This window comes from Thalia democratica, chromosome 7, assembly GCF_965202585.1.
Source record: "Thalia democratica chromosome 7, ktThaDemo2.hap1.1, whole genome shotgun sequence".
Taxonomy (NCBI): Eukaryota; Metazoa; Chordata; class Thaliacea; order Salpida; family Salpidae; genus Thalia; species Thalia democratica.
Genome location: NC_139171.1, coordinates 42,570,826 through 42,596,573, shown reverse-complemented (window position 1 = coordinate 42,596,573; position 25,748 = coordinate 42,570,826). Strand labels below are relative to the sequence as shown.

The window sequence follows — 25,748 nt, the reverse complement described above, 5'->3', positions numbered from 1 at the left end:
ATTTAGTTAATATTTAGTTACTATAAATTAACAATAAAATAAGAAGTATCATAACAATTAACACTTAATAAGATTAATATTGCTTACATGTAATTTTAGACCTTGTTGACCGCTATATCGATGAGTGCAGTTGCTACAAACGGTGTTGTTCCTGCTGGAGGGTCGTATTTTATGATATCTAGGGCACTTGGACCGGAACTTGGTGGTGCAGTAGGCGTTTTGTTTTATCTTGGGACAACTTATGCTTCGACATTATATATTTTAGGAGCAGTTGAAATTCTTATAGTCAGTAGTTTAAAACAACTTTTGAAAATATTTTACATATTACGAGCAATCTTGTAAAACAAACAAAAAAAAGAGCAACTAAATCGATAATAAATTCCGTAATTTTTTAATGAACAGACATATATAGCACCAGAAATGCGCTTGTTTGGCGATATAGACGGACCAGAAAACAAAGCAAATTTACTGAACAATTTTCGAGTTTATGGCACGGTATGCCTAGCTTTGATGTCAAGTTTAGTGTTTTTTGGAGTGAAATATGTCAACAGACTAGCTTCCATATTTTTAGCTTGTGTTGTCATTTCTATATTGTCAATTTTTATAGGAGTTTTTAGTACAGCAATTAGTCCTCCTGATCAACAGTAAGTTTTAGTATGAATTTTAAATTTATAATTTGTTTTCTTAGAGTAATTACTTTATAAGTATATATTTAGTTTTTGTGCTTTATTACAAAAAGCATATGTTTTTTTTTAAGTCAGTAATTTAGCATTTGTTTGTTGAATATTTTTCACTAAATTAGTCTACTTTTGATATCTTATTAAATATTCATTTTATTCCAATTTTTTTTGTTGTATAAGTAATAATAGAAATTAAACTTTTATATGTTTGTTTGTTTTATTAGGATAATTTAATAACCAATTAATTCCTCAGTACAAGATTTAAAAGTTTTCATTATGGCAAAAAAAAAATGAGTCACTTTAAGTTTTTGTACATTAAAAAAAACACGTATGTGTACAACTCATTAAGTTGTTTTTTAGTTGGTATAATAGACTCAAACAAAGAAAAACTCAGAATTTTTCTTAACAATTTTTTAGATTTAGTCTGATATCATGTAGTATATTAAAAAGTTATTGCTTCTAAGATCTGAACAAATGTAGTCCAGTTTTTCAAAAATTAGACCATTTAAATTTATACAGTTAACTTTTTTTGGTTTATTTTAATCTAAAATTCTTTGTACAAAAAAATAGTAGTTACCAAAATTAATTTTTATTCTATTTAAACATGCTTTTAACTTGTAATTTTTTACTAGATAGATAAAAGCAAAAGTTTGACATTTTTTTAAATTAGGATACTTAAAAGTTTATACTAACAAATGAGTAAACCATCAGTTCATAATTTTTTTTTATTGAGATATGGAATGTGTAGTGGTTGAAATCCTTCGTTCAGATACTTACTTCCACAAGCCCTGTCTAGAGTTTGTGACCTTGTGCTTTAAGGATTATTAGAGTCATTAAATCTCATTTTTTGACAACTTTCACTACCCTTATTCATAACCTCCCTAATACATAACCTCCCTAATACATAATACTCACTAGTAAATGTTCAGTGTGAGTATAACGACAGCTTTGTAACATAAATTTACAACTAAGTATTATGTTTATTTTATATAACATACAAGCACTTTATTAAACTTGGAATAAGTAGACAAAACGTTTAAAATATTTATTACAAACCGACTATACTTAAGGTTATTTTTTATAAAATTTTGGAAAAAACTATTTTTAGCTTTTATCTTGAAAATGCTAAACTATTAAATAAGATTAAGCAGCAGAGAATTTGAAAATAAGGTAATGCTCGTTTTTATAAAAATTAAAAAATATTAATTTAATCTAATAAAAACTTAAGAACTTAAGTTAAGTTTTAACGACAAAACAAAAAGAATTCAATAAATTTGCTTTTTTGAGGAATTTAAACAAAACAGAACTTATTTAGTTTGATATATCAAAAAATTATAAAATATACTATAAGTTTTAACACAAAAGCACATGTTTAATTTCTTTTTTGATAGAGAGCGAAAAATATATTAACTACTTAATCTAATAAAATGGTGTATTTTAACCAAAGCAGTTGTAATTAAATTATTTATACATATATTACTAGAATAACAGTTACTAAAAAACAAATAAGATGCTTAACTGTTAAAAAAGTTTTAGAAAATGCTATTTTCAAAGATTATCCACAAGTTAGTACGAGTATTTAATGCAAATGGTGTGTATACTATGTAAAGCTAACCGTTGAAATTGTAATTTCTGGCGCAAAAGTAGAATTACAAAATCAGTCAGATGTTAACAAAAAACACATTCATCCGCGTTATAGTTAATAATCAGACGTGGGAGATTTATTGCAGTGTAGGTATCTCACCCAGTACGACTATCAATTACAAAGCAATCATTCAATAAATTGATCAATTAATTTTTGAAAAAAAAGATTAACTGATGATCCTTTTTGGTTAAATCCGGTATTGCAATGAAAGTTAAAATTTTGTACAATATCTTCTTAAATATCAATAAACATAATAATGTATGGTTAATTCTCTTATATAATATAAGCTGTTCAATTCTTTAATGAAAAATGGGAGACTACCCACTATACCTATGCCTCTTAAATTTTGAGTGCAGAACTGTAATATTGTTATTTTATTTAAAACTAAAAGTATAAAAATTTTAATTAGATCAGATATAAAATAGAACAAAGATCAGATATATGATTACAGATATACATACTTTTTGATTAATTTATATGGCTTTTTATTACTAAATCTCAATCGATTGTTTTCTTAATTGATCTTATCATTTATAGTAAATATCAATTAACTTAAATTTTATTTTTACATAAAATTTTTTCTCAGACTTTGCATGTTAGGTGATCGACTAATAAAAACTGTCTATAATCAACCGTGCGTAAAAGGCAACTCGGTAAGAAATGTTGAATCGTATATTAAATAAATGTTTAATGTGTAGCAATTAATTTTTTTATCATGTAAATGATTAAAACTTAGTTTTTTTTTTTTGAATGTACAATATTACGTCTAGTAGATGTTGAATACTCAATAAAATACCTCTAAAAATAAATGCTAAAATGAATAAAGTATTAAAAACTTACATTATTTGTTTATAATTTATTTTAAGGTTTTTTTTTTAACTTCCCAATGACATTACGAGCATTTTATCTTCTTTAACTTTTCCTGTGGTTTAATTTTTTTTTTTTCAAAAACTAACTTATTGATTTGTCTAAAGCTTTTACGATCTTGTTTGTGAAGCTTACTGAGATCGATAAAAATAGTTGGAATGAGTTAAGTTTACAACGATATCGATTACATTTAATTTCTTAGTCTAGCGTATGAATCTTCAGAGTTTTTTATATATTAAAAATAATGACTTTAGTTTCGACTTTTAGAAAATTCTTTTAAACATCTTTTTAGACTAAAATGTTTGAAATTTATTTAGTACTTGGTATAGCATTTTTGTTTTGTAATAAAATTTGTTGTGCGTTGAAAAAAAAACAGTTATAAACAATGTTATTTTCTTCTGCTTTCTCTACCTTATATGTAATCCTTTCTGTTTTTTTTTTGTGTACTTTAACATGCCACAAAAAATTAAATTTAATACATTATAGCCTTTATAAAACTCGAAATTGTTCTCATGATTTTTTTAAGCAATTTTTTATCAAATAAAGTATTTCAAGATAAGTATATATTTATTTAGTGTTTTTAGTGTATTTTATGTTGGAAACTTTTAGTTATTGTAAGTTTAAATAGTATTTTATTTTTCTATTTTAAATATTTTTCACGAAATGCAGTTCTTTGTACAACTTATATTCACAAACTAATAAGTTCCTAGAATATTTTTATTGTTATTTTATTTTCATAAGCGGCACGTAATAGTCATTGTATTTTAAGTATACAAAAAAGAATTAAAACGTTACTACCTTAATTATAAAATCAACGTATTTAAATTAATTTTAAAAACGTTAATTATTAAAACGTTAAACGATTATCATTTATAGTTTTTTTATTAATTAATTGGATGTTTAGTACATTAGTGGTTAATAAACTAATTCATAGTTAAAAGTAAACTACTGACATGAAGTTATTGAACAAATGGTTTTATATTTTTTTGTTAATCTATAGTTTTTGATAACAGACCAACCCAAGTGATATTCGAATGGTGTTTTGTGAAAAGAATATAACTGATAATAATGAAACATTTCCTGATGATGAATGTGATAATTTTTTCCAAGCAAATTCTTTGTATCAAATTCCGGGTATTCCTGGGTTATCATCAAATGCGTCAGAATGTTTGTTATTTTTTCATTTTGTATACATTTTTTACTGCAGCCGCGGTTGCAAATAATTAGAAGTTTTTATTGTCCTTTACCTATATATAGCTTAACTTAACTTCGTATGTTCGTAGAAAGGATTTTTTACTTTTAGTTTTTCGAAACAAAAAAATTAAATGATAAATTGAAAAGTATTTGCTAAATGTTATTTAGTTTCCGTATAACTAAATAATTTTACTTTCATTCATTAGCCGTTTTTATCCATTTAATTTTGAAGTTTTAATTAACTTATAGTTTAAAAGTATACCTTGTTTTGTATTTAAAGTGTTGTCTAATAACACGTTTTTCAGTACCTAATCAGTGTTAATATTTATATATTTAATTAAATAAGTTTAACAGTAAATTTGTACCCAAAATATGCGGAGGTAAATGAAATACTTACAAAGTCAAATGTCTCGTCTGTAGCTGTAGTCGAATCAGACCCTGAAACATTTAAACCATCAAAAGATTATCCTTCATGGTTAACAGCAGATGTAACATCAAGCTTTACTATACTACTCGCTATATTTTTTCCATCTGTCACAGGTAAATATAAATGTAGACAATCATGCTAAAAGTTTTCTTAGAACAAATAAACGTAATGTTATGTTTATCGTTTTAATGAAAGTAAGTAGGGCGTTAGTTTTTAACTTTATAAGGTGTTAAGAAGTCGTTAATGCAGGTCACTTTATAAGTTGATCATAACTACAAATATTTTGCAAAACTGAAAAAGTATTATGTTAATTTTCTTTTACAGTGTTTTAACACTTGTAGGCTAGTTTTAAAACTCAGATTTTTATTTTGCTAAAACTCTGGCTAAGTTTTATTTAATCTTTTATGTTAAAAATTGTAACATGTTTTTGTCATTTTATGTTCTATTATTTAGTTGTTTCTAGTTTTTACTTAATAGTTTTGAAGTATCATTCATTCATAAATAGTTTTTTTTTTACCATGTCGGCCTATAATAAAACTCTTAAATAGTTAACTTTTTGTAAGCTTGTGTCATAGACTGACCCAGATTAATTTTTAGTGACTCAGAATAGTTATTGGTGACTTAAGCTTTTTTTTGCATAAATTTTTTGTGTTAATAAATTTTTGGTACTTTATTCTGTAACAGATATTATTTTGCTTTTAAAACTAGCAAAGTATTTTTTGAAAAAAATATCTCTGAAATATCTAGTTTAAATTTCAGTTTTGTTCAATTTTCTGTGCTAACCATTGCCATAATAAAACATTTTTTGCTTAGGTATTATGGCTGGATCAAACAGATCTGGCGATCTTAAAGATGCTCAAAGGTCAATCCCAAAAGGAACTATTGGGGCAGTTTTGACTACTGCAACTATATGTATGTTTTATTATTGCTAATACTCAAGAAAAGTATTCTGCTTATTAAACTAAATTTTAATTTTATCTTTTCATCAGGACCAAATAAAATGTATTTATTCACAAATGATTATTATTAAATCAACAATTTTTCTTGTAACTTAGCTTTTACTTTTAAGTTGTCTTAACTCATCTACCAGGGTTGCCACAAAACCTGGAATCCTGGAAAAACCTGGAATTTTACAATTTCGGCAAAATATCTGGAATTTGAGAAATCAACATTAAAAAAAACCTGGAACTTTGAACAAAAATCACTTAAAAACCTGAAATTTTAAACAATTTTTACATGTTAAGTAATAAGATTTTGATTTTATACAAAAAATCTATAATAAAAATAGTAAAATTTTGTCATTATCAATTTTTTTTTAATTAAAAACTATATTTAAAGTAGTGATGTACCGGACCCACAATTTCGGTCCGGCCGGATCCGGACTTTTTTTTTCAAATTAGAATCTGGCCGGAACCGGATCCGAACTTTTTTTTCAAATTAGAATCCGGCCGGAACCGGATCCGGACTTTTTTTTCAAATTAGAGTCCGGCCGGAACCGAATCCGGACTTTTTTTTCAAATTAGAATCCGGCCGGATCCGGATATCAGACAAAAATGGCAATATCTGGCCGGACCCGGATAGTGAGTCCGGTACATCACTAATTTAAAGCAGCTTTACAGTATCTTTTCAATGTTTTTATGCTAATAAACACAAATTTTTAAACTTAAACACTTAACCTTAAACTAAAAACAGATCCAATAACATGTTCTTTTAAAAACCTGGAATAAATTTCTCAAAAACCAGTGGCAACCCTGATTTACTTTGTAGCCATGTAACGCTGATTTAATACTTAAATTTTTGCTAAAAATTTATATGTGAATCTGTATAGTTTTCTTTTAGTCAAAGTATACTATTAGCTTAGCTAACATAAAAATAAACTTCTAACTTAAGTTTATACAAGAAATGTTTAACAAATCAGAAATTCATGTTACATACTTACATATATAATTTTTAGGAAAATTGTTGTTTAATAATGTTCTATATTTTTTTATAAAAATTTTTCCTTGCAAACAAATTATTAGTATTAATTAGTTTTTTATGTTATAAAATATATCTTTTACATGTTTTACAGATATATTGTCTGTTGTATTTTTTGGATCTTGTGTAGACGGAATTTTACTTCGTGACAAGTTAGTTGAAAAGTTTTTATTTATAAAAAAGAAATAAATTTCAAATGCTCTTGCATCCAAGTTGTAAGAACTTATAATGTTATTCTGTTTAACGTAATAGAATTATATATATTTTGGTCTTTATTCAAACTTTATTTAGATTTGGAGATAGTATAGGAGGAGAATTGATTGTCTCCCTTTTAGCTTGGCCAAATAAATGGGTTGTTTTGATTGGTGCATTTTTGTCAACTGTTGGCGCTGGCTTGCAATCATTGGTTGGTGCTCCAAGACTGCTTCAAGCTATTGCTAAAGATGGAATTATTCCAAATCTTAAGGTAATTTATTAAAGAAACTAAAACAGTATATTTACGTGTTAATACATTTTAAACAGTTATTACAAAAAACTTTAATTAATGTTTTAACAAAATATATATATTTGGTGTTAAATTACCGCCAGTAGTGCTAAAGGGCTATTTATTGAAAACACTCATTTAAAACCTAACTAATGTTAATATTTTACGCTCAGTCAGCCGTCAGCTTATGAACAAAGCACATCAATTTTAATGTTTTCTGCAATAAGAATGCTCATAAGTTGTCGAATTTATTCTTGTTTATTTTGTTGTATTTTTTTATCACTATTTTTCGTTCTCATGCTAGTAAGCTGCTTTGGCACTTTTCCAATAAACAATTTCATTAAAGTTACTATATAATTAAGTTTATTACTTTTTGATACTTTACTATTTTAAACTAATAATTCAGGGAAATTCAAGTAAGCTACTTCCAAATTAAGTAAAATCAAAGCCAAGTTTAAAACTATCCGAACTAACCGATAAGAGAGAAGTGGGTAGGTCTAACTCACTACCCACTAACTCTGACGAGCGAACCCCTCTAATAAGTAACAGTAGAACGGTATTCCAGGCCTATAACCCCGATAGGTTTACACTCTGCTACAATTTTGTTATGATAACATTATTTGTTATATTTTAAATTAAAATGACTCCTATAATATTACCAAGTTTACAGTATTTAGCTTTTTAATTATAAACTCTAACCTAAAAAAATTAAAGTAGACCAAACTTATAAAGCCAACCAGTTTAAGACATAGTTATATTCTTTTACATGCATGTAACTACAACTAACTATTTATACAGTTTATTTTTTCTCAGATGTTCTTTATGAAATACACTCTGGTTTGAATACCTTTTTAAGTTAACTTTTTAAGTTCTAAAAATAAAACCAATGTAAACAATTTTTTAAGTTTTAGTTCAATCTTTAATCCATGATTTTTAAACAGTTCTTTGCAAAGGGAAAAAAGAATGGAGATCCAACATGGGCATTACTTCTCACTGCTTTTATATCATTCTCTGGTATCATGATTGCCGATCTCGACTCAGTTGCACCAATTATAACAATGTAGTTATCTCCATGTAAAATATATAATACAAGCTTATTATGGATTATCTTATTCTTAAGTTATTTTAAACTGAAAGTTTTTAATATTATAAGTATAATATAAAATATCATTTAAATAATAAATATAAAAATATTTTTTAACATCCGAACATAAATTTTTATTTCATTTATAACTCTACGCATTTACTTAACCTAAAATTGTCTGTTTTTTTTTTGTTAATTATTTTGACAAATTTTTTGTTACTATATGATATTAAAAATATTTTTACGTATAATACAGTAATATTTGTTAGGTTTTTTCTCATGTGTTACGCCTTCGTAAACGTAGCTTGTGCATTGCAAACTTTACTAAACACTCCTGGATGGCGACCTACATTCAAGTACTATCATTGGTTAGGTTTTCTTCTACTTATGATTTTTTGTATATTTTTTAAAGTATAACATAACAAGTTAATTAAAAAGTTAATTAAAAAAAAATTATTTAATTGTTACAGAATTGTAGGGTTTTCTATTTCTTGTACCTATTCCCAAAAAAATATTTAAACTTGTTGAGTTTTACTTCTGAATTAAAAGCAAAGTATTGCATAGAATTTTTTTGAAAGATAATTAAAGATTATTAGCAAGAAAATATGTGTTCTAAGAAATATACTGTTTATTAAATTTTTTTTCATGATTTGAAAAATTTGATTTGAAAGAAGTTTAAGCACAAATCATTATTTTTATTAAATTTGAAAATTTTATGGACAGTATTTGTCTTGAGCACCGTAGTAAAAACTTGCTAAGTAATAAACTACCGTATGTAAACTATATAGAATAGTTGTATTTAAAAGTTTGTAAAGATAGTTTCGTTATAAAAACACAAATCTAGAATATCTAAATGCTATATACAAGTAATATTTTAAACTAGAATAAAGGTTATAGCTGTTAAAGTTGACTTTAAGTTAAAAGTTAATAAAATTAGACACTTTGAAGTTAACGGAAAAACAAACGTAACACTAAACTTCGTTATTTTTATTATCAAGTTTTGGACCTAAGCATCAAAAACGAGCCGTTTAAACTTAAAAACACAAAATAGTAACGAAAAAATATTCATTTGAAAACAAATAAAATGTTATAAGTAAGTCATAAAAAACATGAACACTATAGGGCATATTTATATGCAATACTAAGTACAATACAATAAATTTAACATGTTTTAAATTTATATTTTCAAAACATGTAATCTACAAATACATACTATAATCAAAGTTAAACTAATTAATAATTTGTAGTAGTTTAGAAATGTACTGAATATATTGTGTTTGTTTAAAAACATTATTTAATAAGCTTCAACTATAGTAATATAGAAGGTTATAAAGCAGTTATACAATAAAGTTTAAAACAATTACTTATAATATCTAAAACGATTTAAATGTTTAAAAACGTAAAATTGTCTTTTCTATTACTTGAAACGACTAAGCTAAACGAATATATATTTAAAAGATTTTCCGTAGTTTTAAAAAAAATTTCATTTTTTTAGAGTTTTTTAACAAGAATACTTGATTGCATGAACAATATTCATTTCTATTTTAGGGTATTGTCGTTGGTTGGAATGAGCTTATGTGTAGCCCTTATGTTTATATCCAGTTGGATTTATACTATAGTGGCTTTTCTTTTAGCTGCATCAATTCATAAATACATAGAGTACTCAGGGTTAGTTTATTTAAATCGCAATAATTTATGAAAGTAAATTCAAATTTCATTCAAGCAATTGTAGTTTCTTTAACTTGAGTACAGTCACCTCTCGCGAATCTACGCACTTGTTTGGCTACGCACTCTCGTTTAGTTACGTGTTTTGGATTTTTCAAAAAAAAATCTTCAGTATTTAAATTGGTTGTATGAATTGAGTTAACAATGTATTTAACTTTCTACATATTTTTTTGAATGCTAACTCACTTCTTATTTGTTTAGACTTTGTAAAATTGTGTTCCTCGACGGTTGTTCAGGATAAGCATTTAAAAGTCTCAGTGTACTATAGTTTTAATAGTTAACAACAGTTTTAATTAAAGTTATGAAAGAAACACTATTGACTAACAATCTAACTAACAACAATGCAAGCTCACAACACAATGAACAATTATCTTAAGTAACAGCTCAAAAGAAGTTTCTTAGCAAAAAGTGGCAATGGTATTAAAAAAAATATCCTTCTCTATTAACATGCAAGACAAGTTTAATCTTTGGTGGGAAAGGAACAAGGTAGAAAAAAATACTTTGTATACACATAAACATTTTCTGTTGAAAAATCTCACATATGTGACTTGGATACAAACTATTTTTGTAAACAAAAAAGTAGGAAACTTAGTTTAATAAAAATCATTATAAAAAACAGCCAATACTGTAGGTATATCTACTATATCTCGTTTAGTTACGCACTTTTGCTGTGGACACAATTTGCATAGATTCGCGAGAGGTGACTGTACTTATATATTTTGTTTAAGCTGCTCTTTAGAATAAGTTTTAAAAAGTTTTATTTGAAATTTTTTATTATGATTTTTTTTTCGTAATCAAATAACGACCCTTTACACTGAATTTATTCTATTAAATTGTTTACTTAATTTCATCTACAATTTCAGAGCAAAACAAGAATGGGGTGATGGATTAAGAGGTCTACAATTGACCACTGCAAGATATGCATTACTTCGGTTAGAAGAAGGAGAACAACACACTAAAAACTGGAGGTCAGTATTTAAATAATAAATATTAAACAGTTTTTTTTTTTGTTATAGTATTAATGCTCATTCTCAGGGCTGCCACAAGGTCAGGAAAAAATCTTTGTTTTTTAAATCAAGTCAGGAAATTTGACAACATTTTAAGAAACTTTAAATTTTTTTTTAGTTAAAATTTACAAAATTCCTTATTTTCCAAAGCCTTAAAATGAATTAATTAAAAACCCTTTGAAGTCAGAGTAAAATTGCAAAATTTTTCTAGAAGTTTACAAAATCTTTAATTTTCAATGCCTTCATCTGGTAAAAAATAGTAAAGTATCCTTTGAAAAAATGAAAAAGTTTCTAACAACATAATGGACAACTACCCCAACTACAGTTTTTGTATGCTTTCTAATATTGATGATCTGTGGCAAGGACACTTCCATAATGAAACTGTGATATAAACACAAAAGTTTAAAAGAATTTTAGAATCAAAGTGTTTTTTGTTTAGGTAAATAATTAAGTTTTTCATAGTTAAGCAGTTAGTTAAGTATTTTATGTAACAAGTTTATGTGTATACTTTACCTCTTTATAATTTTGTCAAAATTGTTTAATTAAAAAAACAAGTTGTAAGAGAGGTGTATGCCATGGTTAAGTTTACTTATTTTTAGTTTTTTGTAGAATAACTTAAGTTTTAAAAATAAATAAGAGTAGATTTATTTGTTACAAGTTTTATACTAAATGATAAGAGGAAATATTTTATATAACAAATATATAGTTTACTTTTATATGTATTTTTTTACAGTTACTTATATTATTTTATAATTGATTTGTAAGTTAAGGATTTTATATTAAATAGATTAGGTAGTAGTTTACTAAATTAAGTGAACAATTTATATAAGTGTTACATTTTTTAGACAAATGTTTTTTATTATTAGATATTATTACCTTTTAGAGCAAGGTTTCCCGAATTCATTTACTAAATCGCCCCCTTTTCAGAAACTTAAAAAAAACGCCCTCCATGATTTTATGCAGTAATTTACCTCTTAAGTACGCTTTTTTGAGCAAAAAAAATTGTGTTTGAAGTGTAATCTAGACTGGGTACTTCTTAGGCACGCACTCTTGGGCTGTGTTTAAAGTAATTTACAGTTATTTTATTATAAGCCCAGCAAAGTGTAATAAAATACTTAATTATTAAAAAGCCTTATGTAATCAACTCTGTTCAAATATGAACTGTTTTGAAACTAATGAACCATTTAGGTTAGTGGTGGATAAATTTTTAGTTAGCAATTCATTTTTACTAAAAAATCCTTTTTTGTGTCAACTTGTTAAAAAAATGTACTTGCGGGCTGCGTAATTTAGAAAACTCACGTATAAGAAATTTAAAACACTCGAACAAAATTTTAATACAATGATCTAGTATTATTGTGATCTAGGAAGTACTATTGTGAACTGAAAACCAAATTGAAAGCGTATAATTATCAAAAAACTAAATTTATTTGTTTTGCACAAGTAGTTTTCAAGTTACTTAGCGGGCCGAAATTTGACTGGATCTGGACCGTACGTTACCCATCTGAAATCTTAACTGAAACCTGATGTTATAATAATCTCTGATACAACGATTTTCGGACATTTAGTAATTAATGCTAAATAACTTATTTGCCGCAATATATACTTAAATTATTTTATAATTAGGCATACTCTTAAATTAGTATACCAGAGATTAGAAAAACTACAAAATAATAAACAGTTTATTTAACACATTATGGAATAAATTTAAAAAAATCATCGCTGATCTAGTTTGAGGCAGCTTGAGCGACTGGTTGATTATCTCATACCAGGGTTGCCGCACACTCAGGGAATTTTCAAGTTATAGAAAATCTCAGGGAATTTTGATTCTTTTTTTTAACTCAAAGCAGTTTTGGTTATTTCTAAAAACTTCAGAGAAATTTTAAGATTTTTAAAAAAATCTCAGGGAATTTTTTTTCTAGATCTAGAATGAGATTTAGTTAACCCAGTTTTAGTATTTTGTTCCAAAAAGTTAATTATATTTATTTTTAAGTGCTTAATTGGAATTTTTTTAGCCTTGCGGCTAGTTCTTCAATATTCTTACAATTAACATTGTAATTTTCAAAAAAATAATAAAGTTTTAAAGGATTTGAAAAAAACTCCGGGAAATTCAGAGAAGTTCAAGTTACTCAGGGAAGTTTCTGGTCACTCAGGGAAGATTTTTTGACTCAAAGAGTGGCATCCTGTCATATGAAAACCGGTTGCATTAATAGCTTCTCTTAATACAGTAAAAATATTAATTTTAATGCTAAGATATATTATAAGCAAGTTAGTTGTAAAGTTAAAAAAATAAATTAAAATTTTTAAACTATATGTTTCGTAGAAGAATACCATGAAATAGTATTTGACGTGAAATAACCTTTAAAAACTAAACCTTAAATCTAACAATTTTTTTTTTCATTTAAATTCAAAAAAAAAAACATTGATTTTACAGTAAGATTCTGAACAGAAAGTGATCAATTAAAAAAAAACTTTTAGTTATGTTAAACTTTTGTTTTGTAACTGTAGCAGTCTTTTCGGTGGCTTATTTAGTTCTGTTCATAAATGATTTTTAATTTTAGCTATCAGCCTATATAATGGGATTCCATTCATATGTAACCTATGTAGGTGTTAAATGAGAAAAGATATGAATAAAAAATATGTAATTTACTTGAAAATAGTAGTCCTAAGCACTTAATTGTTTTTTCTATTTTTACGTAAACAAAATGGACTTTTTTTGTTAAGTTTTACCTCAGGGTCAAATATTCAATAGCAAGCTAAAATTAGTAAAATAGTAAGCTTTTATGACTGCCCAAAATTTTAAAATCGCCCCCTTCCTCTTTTGCCCCTCTACTAGTTATTGCCCCCCGACTTACTGAAATGGCCCCCAGGGGCGATATTGCTCACTTTGGCAAACCCTGTTCTAGAGTAATAGAATTTAGATGATTGAATTCTGCAAAAAAAAAACTTTTGTTTTATACTGTAAAAATAAGATTGAAAAGTTTATATAGTTTCGAGTGTTTGATTGTGTATTTTAGAATAAGTTTAAATTAAGAGTTTGATTCAAAAAAGTCAGGAAAACTTTAGTAAAAGGTCAGGAAATTTTTACGCAGCTCGATATGTGGCAACCCTGCGTTCTACTTTTATGACAATAGTTTATTTTATAAACTTCTTATTTCAAAACCAATGTGTAACTATTTTTTAAAGACCACAGTTTCTAGTTTTGATGAAAGCAAACGAAGATTTGAAGCCTAAACATCCTAGAATGCTAGACCTAGTAGAACAACTAAAAGCTGGAAAAGGTCTGACAATAGTTACAACAGTGCTTTCTGGAAATCCTATACAAATTTACCCAGAGGCTAATAAATGTCAACAAGTAATTGTTTTTATTAAACTTAATAAACTTTTGGCTTATAAATGATTGATTGTTTTTAATTTTTACGTTTATTACCTAGCTTACTTACCTTAAAACCGATACATTTTATTGTATATATAGACTTTAATAATAAAGTATTTTTTTATTTTAACTGTTTTCAAACACCTTTATTTTTGGGGAACGGGTCAAATTTGCACGAGGGGACAACTTTGCACCAATGGTCATTTTTACACGAAAGTAAAAAAAAGACAAAAAAAAACAAAAAGAAAACTAAAAGATAAATCAATAAAAAAACAAAAACAAATACTGACCGAGGGCTAGGGGTAACAGTGATAGTACAAATAATAATAAAAAAATAACTAATAAAAATTATTATATGTAAGAAAAGAAAAATGAATAAAATAAATTAATTAAAAAAAAGAAAAAAGCTACCGCCTTAGGGTAAGGGTTAGGGGTAACAGTGATAGTCAAAAAAATAGTTAAATAAAAATATTAATTAAAAAAAAAACTAAACTAAAAAAAGAAAAAAATGCAATTTGGTCCGCTCGTTCAAATTTGACGCCTTTATTTTTGAGGTCTTTTAAGCTAACTTATAGTAATAATATACTTTTAAACTTTTAGTCCTAGTTCTTCTACTATAATTTTTTTGTTATAAATTAAATCATTTTATTCAAATAAAAGTTTATGTTCTTTCCTAAAATCTAACTTGTAAAGTTATAGAATAGAGTAGGTTAAATTAAGTTTACTAGTTTACTTTCTCTTTATTATATTATTATTTAGGTTACAAAAGCAACGTTTTTATCAGATTTTTCGAAATCAATTTGTTAATTTCGTTAGACTTTATCTACTAGTTAATATTTAAAAGGAAACTAAAGAATCATTAAACGAAAGCAAGTTAAAAGGTTTTGCAAGGTGTATTGTTTGTGAAAACGTTAATGCTGGAATAAGCTCTGTCATTCAAGGTAGTGGACTTGGTGGGTTAAGACATAACTCAATTATGGTTGGTTGGCCATACAAGTGGCGTTCAAATCCTGACGGTGCTGGATATACTACTTTTCTTGGTAATTTTACTTTATTTACAAACATAAAGTTTAATTCTAAATACTTTACAAAGGTTAGAACAGAACTTCAATAACTCAATTTTTTATACTGGTTAGTTATTATTATATTTTTTAGAGAGTAGTAGAAATTTTTTGATATTTTTCTGAAGATTGACTTTAATTTTAACAAATTTTTTGCTCTTGTCTATATATTTTGTACTTTATAAATGAAATTTAATTAACTATTGTTAGATATGTAACTTTGGTTAAAAAAAGGTTTTTTCTTTGCATTTAAAGTATGCTTTGTTATTATTTAGAGTTTTGTGTTCACTTTCATCTGATTTTCAGAAACTTTGAAGATTGCCTCAGCTTTGAATCAGGCAGTTATTGTTCCAAAAAACATCATGCACTTTCCAGTAAGAGGTGAACGGCTCCAAGGAACAATAGATGTTTGGTGGATTGTTCACGATGGTGGTTTGTTGATGTTGCTACCCTGGTTGCTACGACAACATAAGGTACAAGTTGTACAGTTCGTAACCCCTTAAAGTTTTACTTAATTTGTACTTAATTTTAATATGTTTACTATCAGTAAATATTACCAAGTTTAAAGACATAAAAACGTAAAATATAAACTCAACCTTAAATAGCCCTAAGTATATTATAATTTTTAGTTAAACACTTTTTGTACTTTAGCTTAAATTAATGGAAGGCAAACGATTTATTTATTATTTTTTATTTAAATTTATTTCTAATTAAAATTATCACATAGTATACAGTATCTGAATAATTTTGAAACTTTAATAATTAGGTTTGGAAACAATGCAAAATAAGAATATTCACTGTTGCTCAGCTTGAAGATAATAGCATTCAGTTGAAAAAAGACCTTGGAAACTTTCTTTATAAACTGCGTATTGAAGCTGAAATAGAAGTTGTTGAAATGGTTAGTTTTTAAAAATTCTTCTATATATTAGCTTATAACCTCTAGTTATTATTTTTATTTAAACATATTTTGACAGTATTGTAAAAAAAATTAAAACTTTTTATGTTTGAAGAATGTTTAAACCTCCTTGGTTTATTCTTGTATGATTATTTAGAAATTTCGAAGTGAATTATACCAGTAGTTTTAAATTTATCAAAAGCTGTGCTCACTAAATTAATTTGAAGTAAAGTCTGTGCGCACTCACTAGGCTATAAAAAGTACAAATTCTTATATAAAACGATAACTTTTATGGCTTTGAGTATCTTAGTAAATAATTGTTAATTTATGTTATAATTAGCTTCTTCTAATTAATTTAAAAAAAAACGTCTTTAAAATATATTTTTTGGCTTACTAAATTCTTTATGCACAGTAAAATAATGTTTATGCTCAGTGCGCACTAGTGTGCACAACCGCTGACTTACACTATAATAATCATTTTTAAAGTTATAATTTAATTGTCATGATAAAAGTAGTCTGTTTTCATATTTATCTACAGCATTTATAATTTGTTTTTATTCTATATATTTTACTTATTGTTATTAATTTAGTATGTTTGGTTTTCATATTCAAGTGAAGCTTGGTTATAAAACTTTAGTCAACTTACTATTCTTTTTAGTACAACTGATTACTATTGCTTAGTTTTGTTGATATAAAATGATCAGTATAAAATATAAAAACGCAAAATAAAGTTTTTTTAGACATAGATTAACCAACCTTTTCTAATTTAAACCATAAATATTACCAATATTTTATCAAGAATATGTGACATGTCGTTGTACACAAAACATGTTTTTCAGCAAACGTCTGACATCAGTGCGTATACTTATGAAAGGACATTATTAATGGAACAAAGAACTGAGATACTAAGCCAGCTAAAGCAAGCAAACACTGTAAGTTTTTCAATAGTTTTAGGTATAAATTACTGATTTAATAGTCCGGTGCAGTCATATACAATATTTTTTTCCTAAACAAAAGTTCAAAATATATTTCGTCTACTTTAAATATCTTTTAGAGCACTTAAAATTAATTATCAGTTTATTTATTTTTTCTTTCAAGTAGCTTGTTAACTTCATGTATATGCATGCAACAAGTTATTTGTTTGTAAAATTATTAGTTTCAACAGCTTAAATTGGTAAATGAATAAGCCTTCAACTTGTTGCATTTGACCCTTTTATGTAGTTTAGTTTTTGTTATTCTAAAAAAAATTTAGTCTTGTAGTAGGGTTCAAAAAACTACATCCTGTCAAGCAAAAATCTCCGGGATGCAACATATTTATTTGTGGAAAACAAACAAAACTTAGTTTTTTTTCTACTAAAAATTTACAAATACGCTCTTAATATTGTTTTGAATAAGAAATTGTTTTAACGTAATTAATAATTGAAAAAAGTTTTCTTTGTAAGCAGTTTATTAGTATTGTGTTCAAAACTATGGTAGTCCGTAAATAACTTACTCTTATATATGAATTTAAAAAAATTATACTGTAGACTTTTCATAGAAAAAAGTATATTTGTTGTCACCTGTTAATTACACTTGTACTTAAAATAATTTTTAAATGTAGTTACAAGTGAAGAACAATGATTGTAGTTTATGCATTTAAAGTCAGCAAAATGCTGATTTTTGTAAAGCTCAGATATAGAAAACTGTTAAATGCTCATTGTATAGTAAGTTGTTATCATATAGTAGTTTAAAAACTTCATAGTTTAAATCACTTAAAAAATTTATATTTTATTAGATTTGATATATAAGTAGACGACTAGTTATAAATGAATAATTGGAAGCTTCTTTTTTGTTAAGTTACGTTAACAAAATTTAAATATAAATAAGTAATTAGAAGCTAAGTTATTTTTGTTTATGTAGACAAAGGTAAGTAGTTGTCTCAATTGGTTTTGTACTAAGAACAAGTCCTAAGTTTAAGAATCTAGTAAATTCACTAATTATCTTTCCAATTTCTTTAACTAAAAATATTTATTTATTTTAACTAAAATTTCAACAATGCAATTTATAGGAATAGCAAAGAACTTACTCAAAAGTTTTTAATTTTAATTATTCAAAGTTAGAGTAATGTTATTATGTTTGTTCCTTAAATCGACCTACATTTTTTTCGTGGTGTTTTGCTATGATGTTGTACTTCGAAATGATATGAAAAAATATCAAAATTAAAAAACGTTTTATAAGAGCTATTATTTTTTAAAAGTAAAGTACTCCAAAAAAATGTTTAATCATTATTATTTCTTTTTTTAAGAACCAAAATATTATCTAATGCCATTTTATTAAGCTATTGACTTATGAACTTTTACTACAAAGTTCTTTGCAATATAAATATTTTTTCAGCAAATTGATAATCAAAAAAAAACCGAAATAGGTTTACTTTTTTTGAAATTCAAGATAAATAATTTGTTTTTGGTTTTAAGAGAGTTGATATAAAAATAGTAGTGTTCTTTCATCAAACACTTATAGCAGTTTTGTTTCAATAAATAGTTAATGAAAAGTCCGATTATTGCATTGATACATAATTTAACTAGATTTTTTTAAATAAATTTTATAAGTTATTTGTATTTTTAACTTTAAAAATAGGCAGATAATTGTTTTTATGCGATTAGTTAAAACAATAGAAAACTATCATACTATTTTTTTTAAACTTCCCAAATATAACTTTATGTTTGCTAATGAGCAAATTTTGGCAACTTTTTTTAAACTTTATTTACTTTATCATTTTAAAATAAGCAAAAGTTTTAAAGTTTTCAAGCAATTACTTTAATTCTTCACTTAATTAGTTTTGCATTTAAAATTATAATCTAGTTTATTGGTAGACATAGCAATGTACTATTTGTGTATAATAAAACAACTACTTTTTAAACAAAACAGTTTAACCAAAAAAAGTATATTAATTTTAACAAATAAAAAATAGAGAATATTTATCTTTAAAGCGGTATTTTTTGTTTTCTTTTATTAGTTTTTAGTTGTAGACATTTTCATGAAAAAGTTTAGAGTTTTTTTATTGGAATTTAACTTCGTTAATTACACGTTTTTTTTAATGAAGTTTGCTAAGCAACTTTTTTTTTGCAGGAAAGACTTGCTTTTAGTTCAAATGTGAGTTTATTTCTTAGTATAACTAGTGATATTTTGAAATATATTTCCTAAAACTTAAACTTTTAGATTATTTTTTTGACTCTTTATAGTTTTTTTTTCAATAACTAGTATCTTATCACAATACTGAATTTAAAATTTATAATGGATTATCGCTAAAGAGTTTATAAAGAGCATTTTTAGTGAATATTAAAGTTGACAACTACCGTTTTCAGCTAAAAATTTGATTTAACCATGTTTTTTTGCGTTTTAAATAAAAAATATATACTTTAAATTTTTTAAAAGATAAATAAAACTTCAGACTAGTTTGTTTACATCGGTGAGTGAAGGGGGAAACACCAATAACGAAATGACTTGGATGCCAAATTCTAACAATGTTAGTGCCAGTTTTTCTATCAATGAGAAACTTAAACTCAATCTTGAAAAAACAGAAGAGTTGCAATCGAGCAAAAACGAAAGTGGAATTGATCTAAACAACATTAAACCGTTTGTTTTGTTACTAATTTTGACAGATGTAAACCAACTAGTATTCACTAAACTTTATTTGTCGCTTTAGGCATAAATTTGTCATTTACAAAATAAAACCTGCAATAAAAGAGTAAAAAAGTTTTAAAAACTAAAAATAAAAATTATTACTTATGAATAAATAAATTTATAAAGTTTTTTAGAAATTGTTAAAATTAAATATTTAAAATAATTTAATTACAAAACTATGTTTTGCCCTGTAGGGCCAAGAAAACAAAGCAAAAAACATTTTTGTCTTCTGTAAGTTTTTCCAACTGTTACCTTATAGCTAATTTGGTCTTTGCTTAAAGCCTATTTTATTTTAATTCAGAATTATTTCTTTATATAATACGTGATTTCATATGAACTATAATACTAGTTTTTTTAGTTCAATTTATAAAGCTCGAAAACTGATAATTCTTTATTCAATTGTTTTTAGTGCTTTGTTTTTAATGAAACTATGTAAATCTTTTATATCTTTTTATAAACAATTTTTTACTTTAAGAAAGTAAGGTAAAAACACTTTGTTTGTTTAACGTATATTTTAACATGTTTTATAGTTTTAAATAGCCAATATTTGTAAGTGCGTATTCAGAAATGTAGTTTTAGTCTGTAATTAGTAGTGATATACTCGTTGAACTACTATTAAAATGTTCAAACAAAAACAATAGTTTAAAAAATAAGTATCTTGTACGAGAGCTGTAGTAAAACTAATTAATCTCATGAAAATAGGAAATCAACAAATGTCAGAAGAATGCACACAGCAGTGAAGTTAAATGAAACAATTGTCAACCGAAGCCACACCGCTCAACTCGTTATACTCAACTTGCCTGGACCACCTAAGAAATCAGAACGAAATCGTGAAGCAAATTGTTAGTTCAGTCATGTCTTATTTTTATTTTTATAACAATTAATTTTGCTTTTGGGGTGTTATGAAAATAGAATCCTTTATGATTTTACAAAAAACTAGCATTTGCTTTTTGATGGGAGTACTGGTTATAAGCTACAACTTTGTTTTTAGCTTTGAGTTTTGATATAAACTTTATAAAAAAACATACGATGAGCATTTTTTGACTATCAATTATCTTAGTCAATATTTTAATTTTATTTCTTCGTGATTTTTTTAGCTAAATTTTTCAAGTTTTAAGGTTTTTTATGTAATGTTTTTTTAATGCTTAAAAAAATTTATAAAAAAGTCATTATCACAAATATTTTCAAAAGCACAGTCTACTTAAATGTTTTTATCAGTAAGTATTTTTTAAATATTTTAAATAACGTGTGCATTGGTTTACTTCTATTCGTTCTCCAATTTTAAAAGATTATTGTTGATATTTTTTAAACCAATGTTGCCTGTTTCAGATAATAAACTCAATATACTGCAGATATGGAGTTTTTGGAAGTATTAACTGAGGGTCTTTCCCGTGTAATGATGGTTAGAGGAGGCGGTAGAGAGGTGATCACTATGTACTCTTAAATTTTACAAAGTAGATTTCTTGGGGTTATACTTTATCCTTGAACGTATGCGTAAAATTATAATGATTTTTTATTAAAACTTTGTTTTTTAAGTAAAAATTCTCACACTGGATCTAAAAGTTTTAATTTTCAAATATTTTTTTTACTGTAAGAATAAATTAAGAATCTAAAATAATTTAAAAAATTAAAAATAAATAAGTTATCAACATTTAATTTTTCTGTATAACTATTTTAAACTAAACTATTTTGAGAAAATTTAAGTACGACTCTTTCGTATGTATTTGAAAGGACTAAACTATTTTTTTCTTATAACTCAATACTGCATTTTTTGACAAAATTAAATTTAGACTTGTTTTGTTTAAAAACAGTATATGTTTTATTATAATTTTAATTGGCAATTAAATTTGTTTAGCTATTTTTTATTTTCAAACTAAATATACTCATCGTTAGTAACTAAGATTTTTGTTCCTTAATTTTGTTTAGTAAGTTTTAAAACTTTTTTAAATCCGATGCTCAACAATTTTTGTGGAAAAACTAAATTTATTTTACATTGATGTATTATTAGTTTGTAAATACTTTATAATGTATAACCACGTTCTGCATAACAATATTTGTTTGAAGTAAAAGCAAGTCTTTAAGTTTTTATTAATCTTTTTTGACTAGTTTAATGTTTATATTAGTAAAATAGTTTTCACTTTCTTTTAAACTATTAATATTATAAAAGTAAAAGTTTTTTATGAGTATTAAAAACTTTACTTGCTATACCCTTAAAAGATTGTGTGATATATGTTATAATATTTGAGAGTGCACGAGTTTTCTTGTTTAAGTTTTACTTTTTATGCTTTTAGAATTTGGTGCTTTTAACTTTGCTACTTTTTTTTGTGAATTTTAGTTGCATAAGTGTCTGAAGCTTTTTGTGTCTACGTAGCTGTTAAAGTCGAATTTGCATCAGTATTTAATATGTGCACAAGTTTCGCAACTCTTAAAAATCATTCACTTTTATCACCTTGCTAAAGTTTTTTTTTATACGTCTATTTATTTTTTCTTAACTTAGCCAGTTAGTAATTCTTGTTAAATTATGTATCAATCAAACATAATATTGTAGCAAAAAAGTGTATTTTTATTATCTTAAATGTTTATTGAAAGTTTACTTTTTCGTCTTGTGCTGATGTATTTACAAGTTTTTCTGTTCTATAAAATTTTATAACAAAAAGTCTTTATTTATTGAGTTCTAAAGGAGCAAGAAAGATACCAATCCTCTACTAAAGTTCTCTTTTGTTAATAACAAAAGTATAAAAAAAGTAATAGTCTAACTCAATATTAAACATGTTGTTGTTAAAAAATATAATAAAAAAATTAAATTCTGGAATATTTTTATATATATAAGACTGTAAGTCATACAGGTCTTAAACCTACATTCGATCGTTTTTATTAATTAAAAATTTCAAAACGCAGGTTATTATTATGTTATTATTATTATATATATTTTCGTTGTACAGTGTTGGACTCAGGTATCAAAATATTAGCCACTTAAACAGGACACACAAGAATAAAAATAAAATAAACTTATATTCAACATTTTAAGATAAAAAAATATACATAAACAAAAAATGAAACAAACGTAGGTTTATAAATACCTAATTAAAAAGTTTAAACTTATTTGTTTTATATAAAAGTTAATAAATGTGTACTTACAAAAAAAGTTCATTAATTTTGAATAGGGATTTGATTAGCACAAAAAGTTTATGTTTTAAAACTTTTTACAAAAATTTAAATAAATGTTTAGCTTTTTCGTATTATTACAATAAACTTACAATTTTATCTCAATGGAGTAAGTTTAGAATGAAAGTTTTTACACATAGAATAAATTTTTTTTTTTTTTTATCTTTGGCAAAGTATAAAATAGGATTACTGCACACTCAACCTAGTTTGAAACTTTTTAATAACCCAGGCATTTTTTTTTTTTTGGTTTTTTGAAAAACTCAAGTTTGTTTTTTTTTTTTGTAAAACTCAGGCTACTTTTTATTTTCATTTTTTAAGTTTTCTCTTAAACTCAAGTTAGTTTTTCGTCACTCAGGCTAGTATTTTTTGTCTCACAGAATTGCAACACTGATAAAAGGAGTATGTACATTAAAAATTTGAAAGAACAACCCAAAAAATTTTGTAAACTGTTATTTGCATTTTGCACAAACGATTTGTTGTCAAAAAACATAACAGTTTAGCTTACTTGTAGACAAAATCATAATATAAAATTGCAATTTATTTTGAAACTTTTTAAAGCTAAATTGAAATCTTATAATGTCAAAATTAGCACTTACCAGCATTTTAACTTGTATAAAATCTATTGCTATATTTCTTAGAAACGAGTCAATAAGCACTAAAATGCACTGTGCACGACCATCAACATCAGTCCATATGACATTCTAAGATCTGGTTTCGCCCTCATATGGCCAAAATTGTGACGTTTTTTGTTAACTTAAAAATATCAATATGTTAGAGGTTTGATTTAGTTCTTTTATCGATCAATTCTACTTATTAAGTCTAAAATTATTTGTTATAATTAAAAAAATTTTTTAAAAATCAGAATTACTCAGTAAAAAGAGTATTTTTAGTTAAAGCAATAAATGGAAAATCATTTATATAAAAAATTTAGATTAGACAACTTTCAATTTGAAATATCAAATTTAATTCTGTTAAACATTCAAATTTTATATCAACAGCAATGAAATATGCTATTTATCATTGATTAAGCTGTTTTTATATGGAATAAAATCAAATATATCGTAGGTTTAAAAAGATTGACGTTTAGATAAAATTAAGTACAACTAATTATTTATTACTTTTAAGCTGTTTAAATTTATTCAAACTATATATAAATATAATTTTTATCATTTTTAAGTAAGTAGTATAACCTACATATAAAAACAGTTTTAAAGTTAAATAATAAATATCTATTTGAACAAATAATACAATAAAGTTTTTTCTTTTCAATATATTTCGTCAAATTCTCTTCAGGGAAATTACAATTGAAACAATACAATAAAACACAACAAGTATATATACAAAAATTTTACATATTAATTATTTAACTAATCGATTAAGTAAACGTAAATGTAATCAACAAAATTGTAATCAACAAAAAACTTTAAAAAACAACACAAAATGGTCTTCAATAAATAACTTAAATAGACCTTATGGATAAATGCCCAATATTATTGAAACTTCCATATACTGGTACTAAATCGAAATTAATTGAGAAAAAAATAGTGGATATAACAAGTTAAACATATCATGCGGTGAATCCTAGGGTTCTCTTCATGTCCAAACCAATACTTCAACGTTCGGGAAAAGACCTAGTGACACCAGAAGAAAAAAAGTCTTGTAGTTTACAAGTTTAAATGCTGCTGTGATAGCAGCTACATTGGTCAAACTTCTCGACACCTCACAACTAGAATAAAAGAACCAAGTGTATCACTTCGTATATTAAAGACAAAAAAGACGAAAAGAGTGTTGCAGTCGAAAATGCAATAAAAAAATCTGCAATAGCAAAACACGTTGTGAATAATCAAAGTTGTGGAAAAAAAAAGTTTGCATTATCTAATTTCAGTGTAATGCGACAATGTTCAAATACATTGGAATTAATTAGACTTGAAGCTATTTTAATACATTTAAATAAACCAAATTTATGTAAAAAGAAAGAATTTGACTACACTTAAGCCTTATTTACTTAAGACCATTTTGTGTTGACTTTAAAAGTTTTTTGTTGATTACAGTTTTGTTGATTACGTTTACTTAATCGATTAGTTAAATAATTAATTTGTAAAATTTTTGTATATATACTTGTTGTGTTTTATTGTTTTAATTGTAATTTCCCTGAAGAGAATTTGACGAAATATATTGGAAAGAAAAAATTTAAGTGTTCAATTATTCATTAAAAATTAGTACATTAAATCCTTATATTAGTATTTTTAAAGTAATTAGTTTCTTGTTAAACTTTATTTTTAAGCATAGTTTTAATTCAAAATTTTTATTGCTTCTTTATTTAGATTGTTTTAATTCTACCGAGTTTTATTAGTATACCAAATTTGTTTAGCATTAGCACTTATTTAATTTTTAACATTTCAACATTACGTCATTTTATATCTTAAAACTTTAAACTGTAGTATAATTTTATTTCAATTTGTATACATTCCAATCCAGTAGGAAACAATTTCTGACGAGTC

General features: G+C 25.3%; 1 protein-coding gene across 3 annotated transcripts in view; it reads left to right on the top strand.

The window, feature by feature from the left end:
- The window catches only part of LOC145840224 (solute carrier family 12 member 4-like), a 42,834-nt gene extending 20,044 nt beyond the window's left edge, over positions 1–22,790 (top strand). Inside the window, exons 6-26 of one of the 3 annotated variants that reach the window (XM_082947399.1) lie at positions 100–285; positions 403–644; positions 2,912–2,978; positions 4,206–4,359; positions 4,741–4,926; positions 5,627–5,725; positions 6,885–6,942; positions 7,082–7,256; positions 8,216–8,334; positions 8,628–8,726; positions 9,907–10,026; positions 10,947–11,051; positions 14,274–14,442; positions 15,308–15,503; positions 15,831–15,997; positions 16,291–16,422; positions 17,259–17,351; positions 19,528–19,551; positions 19,850–20,034; positions 20,785–20,924; positions 21,435–22,790. In XM_082947399.1, coding sequence (XP_082803525.1) covers positions 100–285; positions 403–644; positions 2,912–2,978; positions 4,206–4,359; positions 4,741–4,926; positions 5,627–5,725; positions 6,885–6,942; positions 7,082–7,256; positions 8,216–8,334; positions 8,628–8,726; positions 9,907–10,026; positions 10,947–11,051; positions 14,274–14,442; positions 15,308–15,503; positions 15,831–15,997; positions 16,291–16,422; positions 17,259–17,351; positions 19,528–19,551; positions 19,850–20,034; positions 20,785–20,924; positions 21,435–21,526 — 2,808 coding nt within the window. In that variant the 3' untranslated portion in view covers positions 21,527–22,790. The remainder of the gene's footprint in view (positions 1–99; positions 286–402; positions 645–2,911; positions 2,979–4,205; positions 4,360–4,740; positions 4,927–5,626; positions 5,726–6,884; positions 6,943–7,081; positions 7,257–8,215; positions 8,335–8,627; positions 8,727–9,906; positions 10,027–10,946; positions 11,052–14,273; positions 14,443–15,307; positions 15,504–15,830; positions 15,998–16,290; positions 16,423–17,258; positions 17,352–19,527; positions 19,552–19,849; positions 20,035–20,784; positions 20,925–21,434) is intronic. The other 2 variants (XM_082947402.1, XM_082947401.1) reach the window with 2 other exon arrangements.
- Positions 22,791–25,748: the final 2,958 nt, after the last annotated feature.